This window comes from Centruroides vittatus, unplaced genomic scaffold (assembly GCF_030686945.1).
Source record: "Centruroides vittatus isolate TY-2023 unplaced genomic scaffold, ASM3068694v2 contig_1758, whole genome shotgun sequence".
Classification (NCBI taxonomy): domain Eukaryota; kingdom Metazoa; phylum Arthropoda; class Arachnida; order Scorpiones; family Buthidae; genus Centruroides; species Centruroides vittatus.
In genome coordinates, this window is record NW_027121073.1 from 244015 (window position 1) to 265567 (window position 21553).

The window sequence follows — 21553 nt, forward strand, 5'->3', positions numbered from 1 at the left end:
TTTTCTAAATCCATAATGTCAAAATATCATTTTTATTGAATATTTGTTAAAAGCTTTTTGATATAAAACATTTTTTAAAAGCCATTATAGTGAAAAGTCATTAAGTGAGTAATTGTTAAACAAGTGATGGGTGTATTATAATAGGATGTTAAGATGTGACATTGATATTTTTATTGTAACATTGTAAAATAAATTAGTATATGATATAGCTATACAAAATGTTTACATAAGATTGCTAACCTTTTCTAATAAAATAATTATCTGAAAAACTAACTAATTTTGAAACTGACTTTGTTTGTTATATCAATTAATTTTAGCTTCCATAATTTTGGTGCAATAACCAAGTTAAGAAAAGTATAAAATTCTTTACAAAACAGTTTTAATTTATGAAAATCAAAGTAAAGTTTATCTTCAATTATATTAGTAACTTTATGGTGGTGATAGAAAAAGGATTTGGCAGAAACTTGGCAAGACTGCAAAAAAGAACAGAAATACAGATAGACTGTCTTGTATTGACTGAAGTAATATGTAAGTTGATGTAATGAGATAGGAGAAATTCATTGAAAAATTTGTACATGAGGATTTGATCAAAGTAATTGATATGTAAAAATAAATTTGGTAAACCTATTAATTATGATGCCGAGCTACAATTTTTTAAGATCTTGATGCACAGTGCTCTTGATTTTAGTAGGGTCATGCCCCTGTATATCATACTTTTCCTGTTAACAACAGTGTCATCTAATTCTGTTCTCAAGATTAAGGAAGGACAGGCAAACAGATGGATGCCACTGGGAATTTATAGATCTACAATTTTAAAATTGGACTGTGACTTTTGCTGTTACATAATATGTATCTGTTTAATTATCTTATGAACACACTAAGCAGGATTCTCTAGATGTTAGTATATAACCACAATGGTTATATTTCAAACTAACTGGGATTTCTTTTCTTTCCAGATTCTCTAATGTCTGTTGATTGGCCATAATTTGCATTAATTGCTATGGCAATAAATAGCTGTTATGATTTTATGTTAATGTAAATAAATATATGTCTAAGGAATATTTGACTTTGAATGTCTAGATGGCATAATTGGCAATATACTGTTTGCAAGAGTGCAGAATGAACACAAACTATTTTTGTTCTTTGCATTTCTGTAAAATATAGTCATGTATTGTGTGTAAATGTGAGTACCAAAAGTAGAAAATATTAACAATGTTTTTATAAACCTTAAAAATACATTTTTACAATAATTTGTTATCTATAAAACAGACTTATTCAATAAAGTGAACACAATAACAATTTATATAAAATATGTTATAAAATATTTTCTTCCTTTTCTATAACACAATTATATTAATAAATGTAGTGTTAAATAATCTTACAACATAATTTAATATTTTAAATTACCATATTTATTCTAATAAACATTGTGCTGTCTATAACTTTTTTCAGTTTGCAACTATATTCTTTATTATGGGTGTCTATTATTTCTATTCTTTGTGAATTGGGTGTGACTAGGACAACTATTAATGGTGTAAATTTAATAACTTTTTTTACTTTATTATTATTCAAGCAACAATGCAACACACACACTTTATTTCAACATATAATAAGACTGACAGTGCTGAATAGAATGTGCAGTTTTTCCATTTACAGTAAGCCTTATCTTCTAACAGTAGACAGTCCACTTACTATTACAGGGTACTGTTTATAACTTTTTCAGCTTTTGCTGCATTGTTTGTTAGAATAAATACAGTATTATACAATAATTTATTATGTATATAATGATTGAAATTTAAAATGTATTTTTATATACACATTATCTTTAACAAATTTTTTTGTTTCAGGTTTCTAACTATAATTGCCATGAAGGAATACAATTAATTCATATCATGAAATCTAAAAATGCATTAAATTCAACTTCTGCAACAGAAATTTTAATTAATCTATTTTTAGTTCGTGATTTGTTATATCCTTCTAATTACTGTTGTACAAAAGTAAGTTCTTAAAATGGTTTTAAATTTTATCAATTCTTTTAAAATTGTAATTAACGAACATTACAAAAGAAAATAATTTTTTATTAAATATAACAAAATAAAAAATGGAAACAGTTATTCTGAATAATATATTACTTGTTCTTTTTTCCTGTTTAAAATCTAATCCCAGATATGTTTAAAAATTTTATGTCTTTTCATTGGTATCAGTCTTGAATTATATAAATGATTTAATATTGTCTATAAAATATTTTCTCATTTATAGTAGTTCTTTAATAGAGTAAGTATAAAAATGGATTAGATCAGTTTATATTGATATATATTAAATTGAGATTCAGTTTATATAATTATATGCTAAAGTTCATAATTTAATAGTTAAATAATTCTATATGGTATGACTATAATTAGTCATTATCATGATTCACCATTATCTTGTTTAACAGATTCTGTTAAAACTGGATATTATAAATAATAATAATAGTAATAAAAAATAACTTTTTTTATTGTTATTCAGTAAACTTGCCAGTTTCTCAATAAAAAATAAGATGTTAAATTCAATAGTATTTATTGTTTATTTTTTCAAAGAAATCTAAATTATCCAAGCAGAATTTTAATTAACACCACTGTAACTAGGTGCTCTTGTTTATTCTGAAAATTGTTTCTCAGAATAAAATGTTGAGAATACAACCTTGAAATTCTGAGAAAAGCTGAAAAAATTGCCTAACAGATTTATGCTAGCTACTTTATATTTTTCTCAGGTTATGATGATTTTACATGGTAGGGATACCAGTTATAAATTGTATATATAATAAATTATTTCAACCTTGAAAATTTTACTAAAATTAGTACTAGGTTACTAATGACTAGTCTAGACTTAATTAGAAAGTTTATGAAAGGTAAAAATAATTTGTCGTTCTTACAAAGCAATGATTGTCTAATGTTTTGTTGTTCTACTTAAGTTAAAAATAATCTTTCTGCCAATCAGTTGTAATTCAGTCTAACTACACATTTTCATAATGTTACTATTTGACACTGACAAAATTTTTATAATCTTACATTAATATTTATGATGAGTCTAAATTTACAATTCAATTCAATTATATAACCTAAGTTGAAACTAATGTATTCTGTTTACATGGAAATGAAGTATATTGCTAAAATTATTACCAAAATGCAATGATTATTTTATATCCATAAACAAATACAGACCAATATTGTAAATAAATAATCATTTCAAAGTATCTATTAACTTATTGTACATGTTAAATATTAATTTAAGATTATGCAAAAATTTAACTGTTAAGAAACTTTTATATCAAAAACTGAAATTTACTATCCTAAAATAAATGACAAAATTTAAATTATTTTATTATTTTATTAATTAAAATTGATGTTATATTATGAATTTTTTAATAGTGATGATAATAATGAAGAAAAGAATACTAAAAAAAATATTTTTGGGAATTTAAAAATTTCAAAATATGTGAAAATTTAATTGATATAATTATTAATTTCGTATGTTAAAATGATTTGTTGAAAATTATCAATATGATTATATTTATTGCATTATTATTAAATCTAGGAATTAATGACTTTATGGTGTGAAGTGCAAATTCAACAAGAGCGAACACTGGGAGAAATCAAAGAGGCTTCTTATAAATTGTTAGTGCATCATGCATCAACCAGTGCTCATTTTTATTTATTTATAGATTGTTTATGGGAAAAGGTAAGCAGCAAACTTTTTTTTTTATTAAATTGCACTATAAACCTATTGATCGGTGTCAGTAACACACATACATTGCATGAACATTTTTGGGATCATCTGGAGTGCTGTTTCATTGATAGAACACAATTTCAAACATAAGATTCAAATGACCGTTAAATAACAAACAAATTTAAAACAAACGGAAGTCATTTATAATGTTAAGGCACCTGCCTTAACATTACAAAAAATATAGAACAAAACACCATGTGTCAGTATGGGCATGTGCAAGAGGTCCTACAACAACAAAACTATAGCACCAGTTCATAAAGGGCCTGCCAAACTGCCAAGAGAAAAAGCTCCTCCTTGTAATTGATACATGTGCTGTTTATATTTGCTTTAAAAATGTCTAAAGCTTTAAATATCTAAGCCATTTAGAGCATTGCATTGTTACTAGGATGCTAGTCTTTTGTAAGTGTACTTCTATATCTGGTTCTGCAATGAATATTGTCAGGGTCATAGAGAGCTTTGACTGTCTTATGTCAGCAGTGTACTCTTGCAGCCTCTTACTACAGGTCTTTTTGTGGAGCCTATATACAGGCAGTCCCTATCAAATCTCCTGTCTTTCAGAGGCTGCAGTACACTCCCGAAAACTTACGGGAGTGGGCATGTCCTTTGCATTCCTACAAAGAGTGAACATGCTGGGACATCTCTTATAAGTAATATTAGTAAGACTAGCATCCTAGTAACAATGCAATGCACTAAATGGCTTAGACATTTAGAAGCTTTAGACATTTTTAAAGCAAATATAAACAGCACATATATCAATTACAAGGAGGAGCTTTCTCTCTTGGCAGTTTGGCAGGTCCTTTATGAACTGGTGCTATAGTTTTGTTGTTGTAGGACCTCTTGCACATGCCCATACTGACGCATGGTGTTTTGTTCTATATTTTTTGTAATGTTAAGGCAGGTGCTCCAATGACTTCTGTTTGTTTTAAATTTGTTTGTTATTTAACAGTCATTTGAATCTTATGTTTGAAATTGTGTTCCATCAACGAAACAGCGAGATTCACCTGAAGCAGGATTCTGGAGAATCCCAAAAATGTTTGTGCAATGTATATGTGTTACTGACACTGGTCAATAGGTTTATGGTGCAATTTATATATTATTTGGTATAATGTGTTTTTTATTTATTTATTTTAATTTTAAAAATGTTTATGTATATACATTTTTATACATTATCTTATGATCATTTTAGACAAAAATATAATTAATTTCATAATATAAAAATTATATAGCTACCAAATACTGCTTAAAAAGAATGTATCATGTACAAAGTATATAAAAACTGTGAGAGTGACAGTTATATGTTTTAAAATTTGTAAAAAATTACTTGTAGCTCTAATTGCAGTGCTCTAATTAGTATATAATTGTTTAGTGTTAAATCACCTGATAATGTAAATGTGAAACTCAGTTGATATTTGTGCCAGTGCTATGCTGGACCAAAGTCAAGGCATAGCTACTAAAAATAACTGTTTTGTCATGTTTTTGTGTATGTATGTTAAGTATTCTTGACTTTTTGTATTTAATACTGTTGTTTTGTGTAGTATGATATAATACTCGGGGAAGAGAGAATAACAGATAGATAAATATCTTTATTCATTTTACATTGGTATTTTATTTCTTAGATGAGATCTGTATACATATTATTTTCAATTATCAATTTTATTTTATATAATGTAAATTTTTGGGTTTGACATATCTATGATATATGTGATTCTATTCTAATTTGTCAATGAATATGATGTCTGATCTGTTGTAATCGATTGATCTATCTATAGTAATAATTCTTTCATAATGTATTTTATAAAAGATACTACAAACTGGATGAGATTATAATAAAAGTACACACTAATACCTGTAATTAAGTTATAATAAATTAATTGATTTATTTTAAGAACAAATGTTTTCAATTGTCCTTAACAGCCATTTTCATAATTGCTGGTTATAGAATCTTACATAGAACAAAATTTAAATAAAATGGAACTCTTTAAATTCATGCCGGTAGTCACATGTGTAGAAGAATGGTAAAGAAAACTTTAAATTAATTACAAAACAATAAAACAGAGATAAATAAAGTAATATAAATAAAAGTAGCAAATATAAAAAGAAAAAGAATAAAAATAACTGAAAATATAATGTTATAAACTTTACATAGAATTAGATATCCTAATAAATAGGGTTGTAATAAATTGGAGGGCTTATCGTATCAGGATTGACTGGAATAAATAGACTAGATTTTACAAAAAATTAGCTTTTAATAACCCCAATCAAATTTTGGTAAGAATGCATTTTGGGTACAAGGATCCCTCATCAGCTTACATACATACAGCACACACCAGCATACATTAATACAATCATAACACATGTGTTGCAGATGAGGGTCAACAAGGAAAGACCAAATCAAGCGAAAACACTTACACTCCAGGCAAATCCTGTTCGAACCATTGATTAATCCAATCTTGTAATTCACTGTAGGTCCAGTTATCAATGGTTTTGAGGTAGACATGGTAATGAGGTAGTTGATGGTCTTTGTGTTCTTCTTGAGCAATGATGAGAGAGTGAGCTATAGAGAGGAAGATGTGGTACATATATTCCCTAGAAGCACGTCATGATTGTAACACGTGTTATGATTGTATTTATGTATGCTGGTGTATGCTGTATGTATGTAAGCTGATGAGGGATCTTTGTACTCACAATGCATTCTTACCAAGATTTGATTGGGGTTATTAAAGGCTAATTATTTGTAAAATATAGTCTATTTATTCCAGTCAACCCTGATGCGATAAGCCCTCCAATTTATTACAACCCTATTTATTAGGATACCTAATTCTACTTAATTTAAGTTGTGGGCTAGAAGCATTACTTATTATTAAGGTTATAAACATTGAAAAGGTTTGTTCTTGTAATAAATTGGTTCCTTTTAACTGGATTAAAGGTATTAATGGATGCTTTTACATGTTTTATGTTACTTTCTAATGCTTTTATGATGAATTTATAAGTAATTAGCATTACTTGATAATTACTTGTGAATTTCATGATTACTTTCACAAGATTTATTGTATTTTATATTATAATGAAGCTTATATCACAAAACAACTTCAGTTAAACTATAAGTTTTGAATTGTAACTTTTCAATTTAGTTAAAAAATCTAATTGCAGTATTTCATACTATATTATATTATATTATATATTATTATTTAATAGTTAGGATATTTCTTGGAGCCTAATATTTTTGAAGAGAATTAATCAATTATTTTGAAAGAAATTTTATTGATTATTTTAACTGTGATGTTTTATATACTAAATTTAGTTAAGTATATTGATTTAATAGTTTCACTAAATTAATATTTAAACTAAAATATTATATTTCTTCCAGTTTGGACTGAGATTCCTTTCATTATATTTGGAGATGTATATACATGGTTTAACTGCTGATTTGAATCATCTGGAGGCAGCTAGACAAGCTGATGATCGCAACGCTGTATTAGAAATGGAAAGTCATATGGCAACTATATTTACTAAACTTGCTTCACTATTTATAAATCATGAAACAATTGCACATGAATGTATATTAAGTGCATTTTCACTTGAACCAACACAAGAAAGACTTGAACTTTTACATAAACTGTCCCAGAGTTCTAATAAACAAACTGAAAATAATGTAAAGAGAAAAACTGAATGTATTTGTGAAGAAATATGTACAACACCAAACAAAGAAATTGATGCAAGTGAATGCTTATCACAGTATCAGTATCATCATTCAATTCTTGATACTGAAATAGCAGGCATTAAAGTGGATCAATTAAAAGATTTTGTTACAGTTTTAGAAAATGTGAGAATACATTATTTGAAATTCTCACATTCTTGGGATGAAATGAAACAAATATGTAAAGATTATTTAGAAACTGCATCAGCTTTACGAACATTATTCGCTCACACAAATTGTTATGAAAGTGCAGATAGTGAAATAGATTCTCTATCTGATGATGAATTAATTTCTAGAACAGAAAGATTGACATGTGATAATAATAATAAAATACAAAATAATTCTATGTTATTAGATAAACTTTTAAGTAAAGCAAATGGCAAACTTCCATTTGATCTATTAAATAGAGTTCATAGCAATGTATTCTCAAATGGTAAACAAAAGTCTCATCATAGACAACGAAATCATAAAGACGGAAATAAAAAGAAATCAAAATCAAATAAAAATGAAAAGAAATCTCGATTAAAGGAACTTCAAAAGAAAAAGAAAAAGAAGAAAAGAAAGTTAAGAAGAGAAAAGGAGCTTGAAGATTCTAGCAAGAAATCTGAAAATAATTGTCAAGTGATACAAAAGATCAAAAAGAAAAAGAAAAAGTTTCATAAAAAAGTCAGAGAAAAATCTGATAAAACTAATTCTATACAAGCATCAGCAGAGACACAAATGGGCTCTGTTGATTTAGCTACTATGGTAAGAAATAATACCGGTATACTAGTTTCAAAATTCCACGCTGATTTTGCAATGAGCTCAAAGTTCTGTGAAAACTCCTCTATGTTAACATCTTGTTTACCTCCATCTATTAATCCAATTATGGTTCTTTCTGATCTACTTACACAGAGGCAAGCTAGCATGAAAAAATTACATAAAACTTCTAATCAAAATAAAAAGATTAAAAAGAATAAATCAAAAATTAAACTTAAAAATAAGCTTAAGAAACTAAAGGCACTAAAGGCTTTTAAGAAAAAACATAAGAAAGATAATAAAAAATTCCAAAAATCTGAAGATATAACTAAAAACTGTATAACTTCTTATAGTATGATTACTTCTGGAACTGAATTATTGCAGAATACTAATAAAAGTGTATTATTATCATCAAAGAGTTTAACTCAATCAAATGAATGTTCTCTTCCAAATACATCATTAGAAGAAAATCTATCTATAATTGAAAGTTCAAAGAATGAAAATATTCCAGCAACAAATTCAATATGTAATACTACATCATCATATCAGACTTGCACAGCTCCTGCTATATATCATCAAACTATGCCAGTTTTAATGCCACCATCAATGCCACACAAACCATCTTTTAATGCAAATGATACTCCACCTTCACTCAGAAAAGAAACAACTTCAAATGATGCAAATAACTTTTATGTATCAAATGCAGTAGTAAAAAATATTGCTCATTTAAATACTATAGGTGATCATACAAAAATTTTAGCTCCAATAAGAGAACCAATAAACAATACTTATACTATTGGAGAAACTGTTTCAACTTGTATGCTTGTTGAAAAAAGACATACAGTTGTATCTAGATTGAATATGTCAGGTGTGAATAAACAAATTGTATCAACAAATAATCCCACAGTTAATTTTACTGATGAAATTTCACAAACTAATTTAAATCAAATGACAACATGTATAGAAAACAAACCAGTAAATCAACAAACAGTTATAACTGGTACTGTTCCTAATCCATCAGTTGTTATTTCTCCTCCTCAAACAGTGCAGAACACAATACCTATAGTAACCAACAGAACTGAAACATTTCATAATCATTCTGATAATATTCCTCAAAATGTGCCAACTGTAGCTACTCTTACAATTCCAATTGCTCCTCCACCACAGAATGGGGCAGGCAATCGCCTATTGGCAGGAAGACTTGTTATTCCAGTAAGTTTGAACTGTACTGGCGTGAAGAATGTTTTCCCTACTAGTGCCTTAGTTCAAAACCAACCTTCTGTAGTCAATTGTAATCAGCAACCTGTAACTATTCCAGGTGTTATTATTGTACGAAATAATAATTCAAATAAGGACATTAATGTAGGTAAAAATGATGCTGGGAAAATAATTTTGCCTTCCATTCCTCCTCCTAAAACAAAAAAACCAAGTCAGTCAGGAAGAAATAAAAATTTCACACAAAAAAATCGACGTGATTCTAATATAATTAATAATTCTGTTAAACAAATTCAACCCACAGAAATCAATAGTTTACCTTCTCCATTACCAACCCTTCAATCAAATGTGATCAAAAATAATACAAATATTTCAGTTGTATGTTCATCTGTGAATTCTTCATGTCACTCAACAAACATACAATCAAACATTCAGAATATGCTCAAAGATAAACCTTATCATAAAAATTCTAATATAATACCTGTTGCCACAACCACCACCATTTCTACTACCGTAACTCCAACTCCAGCTGTTGCAAATAATTCAAAATATTTAGAACTGACAAAATCTAATTGTGTATCTTCAACAAAATCATTTTATCCAGCCATTGATCTATCTTATTCTCGTACTCTCACTGTTTCATCTACTGAAATTCCATGCCATCAAATTTCAACTCAGAAACCACAAGTTACTTGGAACACTGTTAATACGTGTGAAACAATTAATACATGTGGAACAGATATATCAGTGTTGAAAACTATGCAAAAAGAAAGTGCCAATACAGTGAACTGTAATTTGACAACTGTGACAAGTTGCAGTGGTACTACTGTTAGTGACTCTAACATGATTACTTCAATTACAAACACTACTGTTCAGCAATTTGACAATACTCCTGAACTTTTGAATACTGAGAATAAATGTTCATCTTCAGTGCATCACTCGCAAGAAAGAACATTACAACCAATAATAACTTCTGGAAGATCTGAAGTTATTTCAGATGGAAATATAGAGAATAATCTTCTGTTAATGGAACAACCAAATCGTTCTCTGTCTTCCATTAGTGATGCAGTCAGAGTGAGTCTTATGGTGATGGATGATGAAACTGCAGGTGCAGAGAGTCAGGTAAATATGAATATTGGTGTTAACAGTTAAAATTAGTTTGTTTATAAGTTTCAAATCATTACTAAGGCAATTTAAATAGATGTTACATAAATTATATTTCGATAGATGTGAAGAAATATATTAATTTAAATTTACTTTCAGATAAAGAATACAGTCAAACCTATTTTTATGCGGTCTTTTTTTGTGCGGTATACTTGGCGACTAGTCTCGTGCGATTTGTCATGTCTCACGTTGACTTATTATAGCTAAATAAACTTATTATAGCATAAATGAACTTATTATAGTAATATTATTGCACGAATATGCGAAAAATGAAATAATTTATTTTTTAAGTCAACAAAACACCACCTGGACAAAAATATGTAAAACAGACGATAGACGAGACGATGCAGTCAAGTGCTGACATCTGTTGTCAATAAATTCTATTTCGTACGGTTTTGAGTTATTTTCTATGTGAGACTTTTTTTATGCGGTCCCTATTGACTGCATAAAAAAAATATTTTTTTAATTGTGTTGCGAAAACCATTTTTTATAGCCACTCATGAAGTTTCGTGCGATTTTTTTTTTTTAATGCGTTTTTTTTTATGCGGTTCCTATCCACCACATAAAAACAGGTTTGACTGTACATTATTTCAATAATCTACTTTATTATTATTATTATAAAACTTAATTAAAATGGTTGAATTATTTTGATATTATTGCATAAATTAGCATAATAAATTGAAATAGTATAAAAAATGTAAAATAATCATAAATAATTGAACTATTTTGAAGTTTAATCATAAAAGTAGATTTTAAGGTGATTATTTTGTATTTACAATATTTTCCTTACAGTTTTGAAATTGGTGTAAATTAATACTAATTATTGTAAACTAGCAGGTAGGCCCGGCATTGCTCGAGCAAAAGTAATGATAGCGAAGATTAAGATTATCATGTTACAGTCAACCTTACCCGTTTTCACAGAATGCAAGAATTGGGTCCCTCTGTTTCCAGACTAATTAGAGAATTTTTAGATGGGTCTAAAAATATGTTCAAATTTCCACAAAAACAAAAAAAACTGCATCTGCGTCTTGCACGTCGCTTTCTCTTAACAACTTCATTGTTACGTAACACTTCCATTGTTGATGGAAGTGTTAAGCCTGTCCCAATCTCCCATGGGGAGGAATTTCGAAAAATCCCTTCTTAGTGTGCGTTCTTGTTACGTACCCTAACTGTGTACCAAACTTCAACTTTCAACTCCTAACTGTTTGGGCTCTGTGCTGATTATTATTATTATTATCAACTTGTCTCGATTATATATAGATTAGTGCAGCCATTCTTCAATTAAAAGAATATTTAAGAAATTATCTTATTAATTATCTTACAGAATAGTTGTTTGAATGCTATCAAGTAAAGTTGATTTAAAGTTGTATAAATTGTTAAAGAATTTTATCATAAATGGCATCTAATCAATTAATATATATATTCAATATTACAAATGTTAACAGCTTTAATCCACATCAGTTAATTTGTATTATTTTAGAGAATTTAGTGAAAGTATTTTAAAAAATTGTAGAAACTTATTGCAAGTGTTGTTTGCATTATGTCAGAACTGCTGATTTTGAGATTTACAAGTTTGACTAGATAGATATTAAGGTTTTGACAACAATCAGTTTTATTTATATCATTCTCAAAAGAGGTTTTTACTAAACATCTAGCGTTTATGAAACAAGTTTGCATACTGGATGTAACGTGACATTCTATTTAAAATACAATTTTTCTTTTATATCATCATTAATCTTAGGTCATCACCCCCTCTATGCGACTGAAAATAGAGAAATGTTTCATCACATTGTTCACAAATGACATTAAATATATGGCTATAAATATGTGAAATCATGCATTACATTTATCTTTAAATTTTATTAGTGACATTAAGCACAGATTCCCTAATGCCCTAATGAAATGCACAAATGACATACTATACAGTATTAAATTACTTCATGTTACAGTTAGAGAAGAGTGAACTTAATTGTTTATAATTCTCATTGTTTGATTGATCAAAGACAGATTAAAATATATATATATATATATATTTTCTGTTGGAATTTGGCTAACTTTTATATCAAGAAATTTTTCTATTTCAAGAATTCGTTTAGAGATCCTTTTTAGGTTTCCTATACAATTAAAAGTTTTCTTCCCTTTCCTACTTGAAAAAGAAAGTACTAGAAAAATGTTATCATGGTAGAGCATCTTTTGTTCTGTGGATATTTTTTATATAGCCTACATTAGGTTTAGAAATTTAGAAAGAGAAGTTAATTGCAATAACAGAATTGTTTTAAATGTTTGTAAAAGAATGCATCTTCCAAAAATTAAATTCAAAAAAAAAAAAAGAGAGAGAAAGAGAGAGAATTGTTTTAATACAATATATTAAAATATTCAGTTAATAATTATATTCTCGTACAGTAATAAAGAGAAATTGGAAAAGTATGCTTTATAATAAATTTATAATCTTATTATTTAAAATATTAAAGCAGTGTTCTCTAGACTTTTTATATGGCATTATCTCCTACACACATTATCCCAAGCCTGTAACGATTGATACATTCGGATTTAGACTGTTACTGAAACAAAAAATGTTGCTCATTGAGATTAAAGTTGTGACAATAGGAAAAATATCTTACATTATTAGCATGTGAATCTGAAATCTAAACTTTTTATTCTTTTTATTTCAAATTTTCTTAATCAGTCAAAACATCGACACATACTTTGGATTAAAGCATTGGATTAAGACAATGTTTTATCATTAATCTTTATTTTTATTGTTGCCGAAATATTTGAAGAATCTAGTTTCTCAAATTATTTAAAATTAAAAAGTAATTTAGTAATTCAATAATTATAGTAATAATGTAAAAGAGAATGTTAATTTTTATCAAATTTTGATTATTATAAATTTATTATTTTACAAAAGTTTTAATATTTTTATTGTAGGGCATGCAGGCATATCCTTACGATACTCCAGACAATATGGGCTATACAAATCAACAAGATAATACAACAGCAGCTTCCTTGTGTGACAGCTTTAACGTAACTGAGAATTTAGAAATGCAGCAAAATGCTCTTATAATGAATGGAAATCAAACTTCACAGTTATATCAATCAGTTACGTCATGTCAAATGTTGGACAGCTATAATTCGACAAATTCATCAGTTCAACAAATTCCGTCAAATAATTCAACAACGTGGACGAATTCGATTAATACCCGTGAAGAAACAGAAAAAGACGACCATCGAAAGCAAACGTGTCGAAAAAGTCTTTCAAATGATGATACAACAGAAGAAGTTAAGAAGCAGAAGAGAGAGACTCCAAAAAGAACAAAGGATAATAGTCAAAATCAGAGTTCTACATCGTCTTCATCAAATCGATTTTGGTGTGATCTGTGTCGACGTGGTTTCTTTTCAGCTTATAACTTGAGAAGACATTGTAAAAATGTTCACAAAATGGAATTATCTCCAGTTAGACCTATTACAGAAACACAGAATTTATATCAGAAACAGGAAAAATTACCAGAACAGCAATGCCATGAGCTTCCAAATTCAACTTATGAAATGTCTCGATCTCCTTTGGGAGCACAACCGTTTCCATTGTGTGGCCGTCCACAGACTCAAGAAGAAATTTCTTCAAAGCAAAATCAATCTGTCACTTCAAATATGCATCACACTATAACTGAATTATCATGTGTTAAACAAACTCCTCAAAAAAATATTCCAGATGAACACACGACGGAGAAACATCGCTTCGAACCAAATAATCATCATGATCAGTTACCATCCACCACATCTTATCCTTCACAATCTCTCATTCCTTCTGCTAGACAGTTTTCATCTACAACAAAACACCATTCTGCACAGTTTTCTCATCCCCAGTCGGATTTTACGTTTCAGTCCAATTCAAATCAGTTGTGTACACAGTTGCCTCCAAAGCATTCGTCGATAACTTCTTTTATTCAAAATCCGCCTAACCTTTGTTCGGCTAACAATCATTCTGCTCCTCTTTCAACTGGAACAAGTGACAGTTTAGAGGACTTGGAACAGTTTTTAATGGAAAATTTATCATGGAGTAGCGACCAAGGTACAACTCAAAACTTACAACAATCAGCCGAACGGCCCGCCAGTGCAGATTCCTTGTCTTTACCCGTTCACATCAATTCATCAATTAAACCTGTAGCAAACAAATCGGGTATGTACCACTACAACACTAAAAGTGATTATATCGTCGGAAGAAGTCAGAAAGATACAGCAGTTCAGTGCAATAACAATGTAGATAAAAACACTCAATATAACGAAGGAATGTGTTATGCATCAAAGTGTTCTTCTTCCACTAAAGAAACTGTTTTGGAAAACAAATTAGCTAGTGATCTAGTAACAAGTAATGAAGCCAGGATGAAATTCTGTCCGAAAAATGACGTTAAGACAACAGTTGCAACAGAAAAGAATGTAGCAAAATCACATAGAATGAAACTAAAATCAGATACTAATGTGGCTTCCGATAAAAACGATTTCGAAAAGATTTTATCATTAGAAAAGCTTACAGTTTGTGATAATCTAGAATCAAAAACAATCAAAGATTGTTCTATCCAAAACAAAAAGGATAATTTGTCAAACAGAGAGGGGCAGGAGAAAGTAGTTAATGAAAATTGTTTGCAAGACACTTTTAAGGACAAGAAATCAGACTGTGCAAAAGTGGACGGCGCTGAAAAGAACGTGATTGTCAACGACAGGCACGAAACAGCAGATAAAATGCTGGCACTGTCTGAGTTGTATGAAAAAACCGAACAACTGAAGATAAATTCTGAACCAGTGAATAAGAATTTTAAAGAACTAGAAATGTCCAGGAACGGTTCGCCTTCCGCACTGTCTGACATAAGCCACATGCTGAACGAATGCAGAATAGAGAAATCTCCAAAGCTGGATGACGTTTGCAAGTTGAAAGGAGGTGTGTCATTAGACAAAATAGGTTTATCACTGGGCATTAACCATGATGGAGACGGTTGTAAATCTTCCCAAGCAGATATTCACGAGTCGTTCGACGAGGACGCATTGAAACAAGCATTGATCAATCAGGACAACGTTCTGTCGAGGTCGGACAATATGTACCATTGTAAATGGGAGAAGGAACACTACGAAAGGGAAACGAATCTTACTCGTGGCAGAACTCGATCAAGAGACACTGGAAAAATGCTGAAGAGAGTATGTTCGTGTTGTGAATCTTCAAATCCTCTATTTAAAAAATGTCGGAAGAGCAGCAGTGGTGGCGTTGGGAGTAATAATGCTTCCATTCCCAAAGTGACTAGAAGCAATGCGAGAAAAAAACAGGCCAACAATGCCACAAAAGCCACCATTAATACTCGATCTTCTCGGAGGCCGCGTACACGTTCGACTACCGTTTCCTAGCAGCTTGTGTAAATTATAAAACTTTATTTAGCCCAAGGCTAAGTGTGTATATATATTACTTCCGGATCATTTACGTGCAAATAATGTAGACTTTGAATTGACATGTCCAATGTTTTTTCTATGTTTGTACAATTCACCTGCCAAAGAATACTTTATAAATTACCTGTTATCTTGTAAAAGTTCATACTGTTTATAGTATTGATATTTGGTATTATTTACTAGTTCACTGTTGCAGTGCGTTGTGTATCTGTATTTATATTATTAATGTATAGTCCTTTAAAAAATCGAGAAAAAATTGTATATACAGGAATAACGCAAAGTTGCAATACAAAATTGACTAGTCTTTTTAAAGAACAAATGTAATTAAATTCCATTAAAAAAAAAAAATAATTACGAGATAAACGTTGGGTTTTCATTTTGAAACAGAATATCATCCGACTGTGTATATATGGATAATAAAAAACCAAAATTACAAATGTTCTAATAATTTATGTGTTCATTACAATTTGATAAACTTGGATTTTTGATTGAACATTTCGTACAAGTGAACATACTTTAAAACATCTCAATGCATAAATTAATTCCATTTGTGCTTTAGAACCACTGCCACAGAAATAAAAACAATCATTTTTAATATTGTTTCTAGTCGTCGTATTATTTGAATTGGCCCACAGATGTCCGAGCTGCTCCATCTCCAAAACGTAAATCATATTTAATTTGAATAGATTTATGAGTTAAAAATTTTTAATATTTATATATATATATATATATATATATACACATATGTTTAAGTCAAATTGAGGTGCTTTTCTATATGTTTACGTCAAGAAATGTTATTTATTGTTAAAATTGTTTCATTAAAATTTAAAGTTTATACCTTTATTGTTTAATGTTTTAGTGTATTTTGATCATTTTTCAGAAAAAGAAGTATACAATGTGTCTTTTTTTTATAATTAAGTTTTATTTTTGAAATTAATCAAATTATATGTTTAGAAGTGTGCACTTTTAGAATTGTTCTTAAGAGTTGATAAAAGATTGCCAGAAAATCAGTTTTGCCAGTGGTACTTGGAAAGCTCCACTCCATTGTTTCGCGTTGCCAGCAGTATCTGGACGAGACCGGTCATCTCGGTTTGAAAACAGGCATTCCAACGAACAGGAGTAATCAAAATATATGAAGAAAATCATCTTGTGGTTGTTTTTCATTGTCTGGTAACAACTTTTGTAAAACAGTATCCTTTCAATTGGTTTCATATGTTTTATTACTACTATTTTTTATTTATTGATCTTAATTTATATCAACATTATACCAGAGTTATCCAATATACTACTCACCAATCTGGCCCCAAAGATCATCCATAAATTATGTAACTTGTATTCTCATCAATTTTAATTGTACAAAGGAATAATACACAGCACGGATTACTGAACATTACAGTGTTTTACTCATATTAATTACATAGGCTGGCCATAATTTCTTGGTGCCAAAACAGTAGATGGGCATTATTAACAATTTGTTAGTACATTATTACTAGTATTGATTTGGTGACATAAAAAGAATACAGAATTTTCGAAAATGTAACAAAAAATTGATATTAAATTTGATATATAATGAAAATAAATTGATGTAGGTTTCCTGGAGTCAAATTCATCTGAAAAATATGCTTGGTTTAAATTCTGGTCACTGGTAAAAATATTTTATCATAAAACTTACTGCATTGTAAGTCACAGTTTTGCTTTACAATTAGCATTACTTTTGTGACTTCAGTATTTAATGTCAACTTCTCTTTTAACCACGGAATTCACTAGTGTAAATATTCTTTTTACAGAAGTTCTAGTTCCTGACAAAAGGGCTGATTCGAGATACTTTTTGTGCATTTTATTAAATATTTTGACCCATCTGTCAGCTACGTCATTTTTTTCATTGCATTTCTCCAAGTGTTTGGCTATTATTGTCTTTATTGGTCTGATTTATGTTTAAGTCCTAAATTCAACAGAGTATGTAAATAAGGGGGACATCATTGGAAACTCATCAAGGAAGAATGTTAGAGCAGTCGACCTCCAAATTGAACCAGGACAATCCATTAGAACAAGACAGCGGCTTATTTCGGTCACAGAAATACAAGGCTGCATATACTTTTTGTTTAAGATGAATCGATCTGTAAGATTGAAAAAGTCTTTGTCACATGATACAGATCGCTTCTGTCGTGTATTTTAGTTGGTGGAAAGTACACAAGTAGGATCAAATTGTATTTATTCTGTGAATGAAATTGCTCACAAAACGGCAAAATGGGAGAGTGTATGCCATGCATTCTTGCTCTACAATCTCGTAAAATTCTCTTAAACTAAGATGGAAAAATAAGTATTATTGGATATTTTATAAATGGTAAGTAAAAACATCATTAATAAGTTTTAAATACTTTTTGTTGTTGACAGTTATAAATAGAGTAATGCAATTAGAACCTCTAATTGCATTACTTTATTTTCTACACATTTTTCATTTATTAGATAGAATATAGTGTGATATGTTTGGGATGTACCCCAAACTTATCATCATGTACATTTTCCTTAATAAAATAGCCTCAACAAAATAATTAATCATTAAGTTTTGTACACTTTTTTCAAGAACACACTTGAAGTAAATATGGTTCTTTTATTTTTCTCAACACTCTTGTCTTGTTCTCATTAGAAATATGAATTTAAATGTATTGTAATACATTTAAATTCATATTTCTAATGTTGAATGTTCAATTTTAACTATGACTTATCTCAATGAATATTTGCCATTTGCAAGAATCATTTACCAAAAAATTTAAATGTTAACACTGGATATTAGTTTATGTAAAAACTCATTTATCACGTGGAAAACATTTTCAATAGATATCGTCTATTGTAACAGTAATTAGATTTCTTGACTTGTATACTTAAAATACATAATTAAATATATCAATGGTGTGGTTTTTCTTCTTTAAAAATTTTTAAAAATATATTAAAACTTTAAAGATCAAAAAGAAATAAATAACCATTGTCTCTGATTAAATGTGGTTATAGGTGTAAAAAACAAAGCCAATACTAAGGTGTTCAATAGTAACATGTAATTATGCAAATACTCTTAGTGAAACTTTAAAATTTGAATGTGAACTAGAAAATAAAAACGGAATTATTTAGATATATAAATCACAGTAAAAATGTACTTAATGTAAAATCATATAAAAAAAGTTATAATGTGGATAAGACTCTAAATTATAATTTGTATTATCCTCTAGTAATTAAAAGAAAGAATTTTGTGATGGCATCTAGATCAGAATGATTAAAGTAGAAGATAGAAAAAAGAACAAAGCGAGTTAATAAACAAATTTTTATTAAACGACTACCCCAGAAGATTATTAAAAAAATGCATATTGGAATTTACAAATAATAGATTTATGGTCTAAAATAAAAAAGAATATAATATATATATATATATATGACATTCCCTTCTATTGAAGGTGTATACGAAAAATATGGAATAGTGTTAGCAGCTAATTTAAAAAATAAAATTAAAAATAAAGAAAAGCTATATGAAGTTGGGGTAGTATGATTAAATGCGGTTATAGGTGTAAAAACAATGGTTATTTATTTCTTTTTAACTTTTAAAGTTTTAATATATTTAAAATTTTTTTTATAGATTTCTAGTATTAAACTGTATAGACTAGTATTAAAAATGAATAAGATTATTTTCAGCCCTAATTTGAATTGTGTTCTCAAAGAATCCACATACAAGATTTCACAAAAAGCAAAAAAATTGTTCAATATATGAAATAAATCAAGAACAAATCTGAATTAAACTAAGCAATGATTCTATTAAGCAGCAATAAAGTTGTCCCACGATTTAGTCAAAATTTGAAGATCACTATTTCACAAAGGATCTGCTAATATCCTGGAATAAATGGAAAATGAAATCACGAGGATTAGTGTGAATTCAAACACCTATCCAAGTATCACCATAAAAGGCATTGGAAGTAGATCTGTGCAAAATTTTTGTAGAGAAAACTTGAGATGCATACAATATATTTTTGCATGTGTTTTTACACTCATTGCCGTAAAAATTAGTACACCAAGGAGTTATCTGCATGCCAAGTTTTGCAGCAATACAAGTCTAAAGTACATATGGAAATAATTAGAGTTATAGCATAATGGCTCATCGTGTAATGCCAGCAGAGGGCATTAAAGTGCATCCCTCTTTTCCCATAAAAAAAGCATGCAAAGACATCCTATCTATAGGGATTGCAATCCAGCAGTGTTTTGAATCCAGCTGGATTTTTGCTGGATTGAAATCATTCCAGCTAGATCCAGCGCAGATCCAGCGTGGATGTATTTTTGGTGCAATAAAGTGTTATCTATCTATCTATCCTGCAATTTATGTTTTTTTAAACATTTAAACAAAACATTTGAAATAAAACATTTTAAAAATTACTTTAAAAGCTTTTATTATTTAGACTGGTCACTATAAATCAGTAAAACTTCTTACACATTTAGGTAGTAAAATTAACTTTGGTTCGGTTTAACATTTGAGATAGAGATAATTAACTTTAAATGTTTAGTTAGATTATAATTATAATGTAATCTTTAAGTTAAATAATAGCAAAAGTAATTCTACTGATTAATTTATATTAATATATTATAATAATGTAAGGACGGATAATCAGTGGCTAAGTGGCTATCAGTCTTACCAGTTTTCATATATAGGTTCTACATATTAGTCTGTAGTTATTTATAGGTATATAAAACTATGTACTGGAAGTAGAATAAGTTAAATAAACTACACCTTTATCAATCCAGCAAAATTTAATAAAATAATAACGTTTTCAATCGTTTTTAACGATCTTCCTCGGTTACAAAAAAAATAGAACATTAAATATAGAACATAAAATGTGTTCGGAATAAATATGAAAATTAACGGAAAACGCCCAAACAGATAAAATATACATAAATAAACAAAATAAATAGCGGAAAAAATATATACAGGGTGTTTTTTTTAAAACTGACAGTACTCAGAAACATCTGTAGAGCAATCTAGCAGCCGGACTGTCGCCAAATTTGGGAGAGTGACTAAGGACGACATGGAAAAGAGATTCCGCGAAGAAAAAAGTAGTACCTAAATTCGCCGGTAGAGGAGGATTTGGCGCTGTTGCAGCAAAAAAGCTACCAGCACTTCACTGAAGAAAGGGTCATCAGTCGCTTTTTTCCACTTGCATGGCCACCTCACTCCCCGGATCTAACCCCATGTTACTTTTTCCTGTGGGGTTACTTAAAGTCCAAGGTCTATCTTGGTAGCGTCCCAAACTTAATGACTTTGAAGGACAACATTTCTCGAACTGTGATGAACATTCCTGCGGACATGTTACGTTCGGCCATAGAGAACACGGTGTTCAGGATGCAATGAGTTGTCCAGCAGGACAGTGATCACATTGAAGAAGGGAGAAGGTTATTTGCTGATTAATTAAACTTTCGTTGTTACACTGAAACCTCTGTCTGATTATTCATTCGTGTGTTTGTTAATTGCAGCTGGATTTTATGCAGATTCTTAGCTGTTACGCTACA

The 21553-nt window shown here is 29.1% G+C and overlaps 1 protein-coding gene across 3 annotated transcripts in view; it reads left to right on the forward strand.

Annotated features, from left to right (window-relative positions):
* LOC136969194 (serine-rich adhesin for platelets-like) overlaps nucleotides 1–16849 on the forward strand; it is an 86060-nt gene extending 69211 nt beyond the window's left edge. For all 3 annotated transcript variants that reach the window (XM_067263287.1, XM_067263289.1, XM_067263288.1), the window contains exons 5-8: nucleotides 1848–1997; nucleotides 3577–3720; nucleotides 7136–10540; nucleotides 13511–16849. In XM_067263287.1, coding sequence (XP_067119388.1) covers nucleotides 1848–1997; nucleotides 3577–3720; nucleotides 7136–10540; nucleotides 13511–15973 — 6162 coding nt within the window. In that variant the 3' untranslated portion in view covers nucleotides 15974–16849. The remainder of the gene's footprint in view (nucleotides 1–1847; nucleotides 1998–3576; nucleotides 3721–7135; nucleotides 10541–13510) is intronic.
* Nucleotides 16850–21553: the final 4704 nt, after the last annotated feature.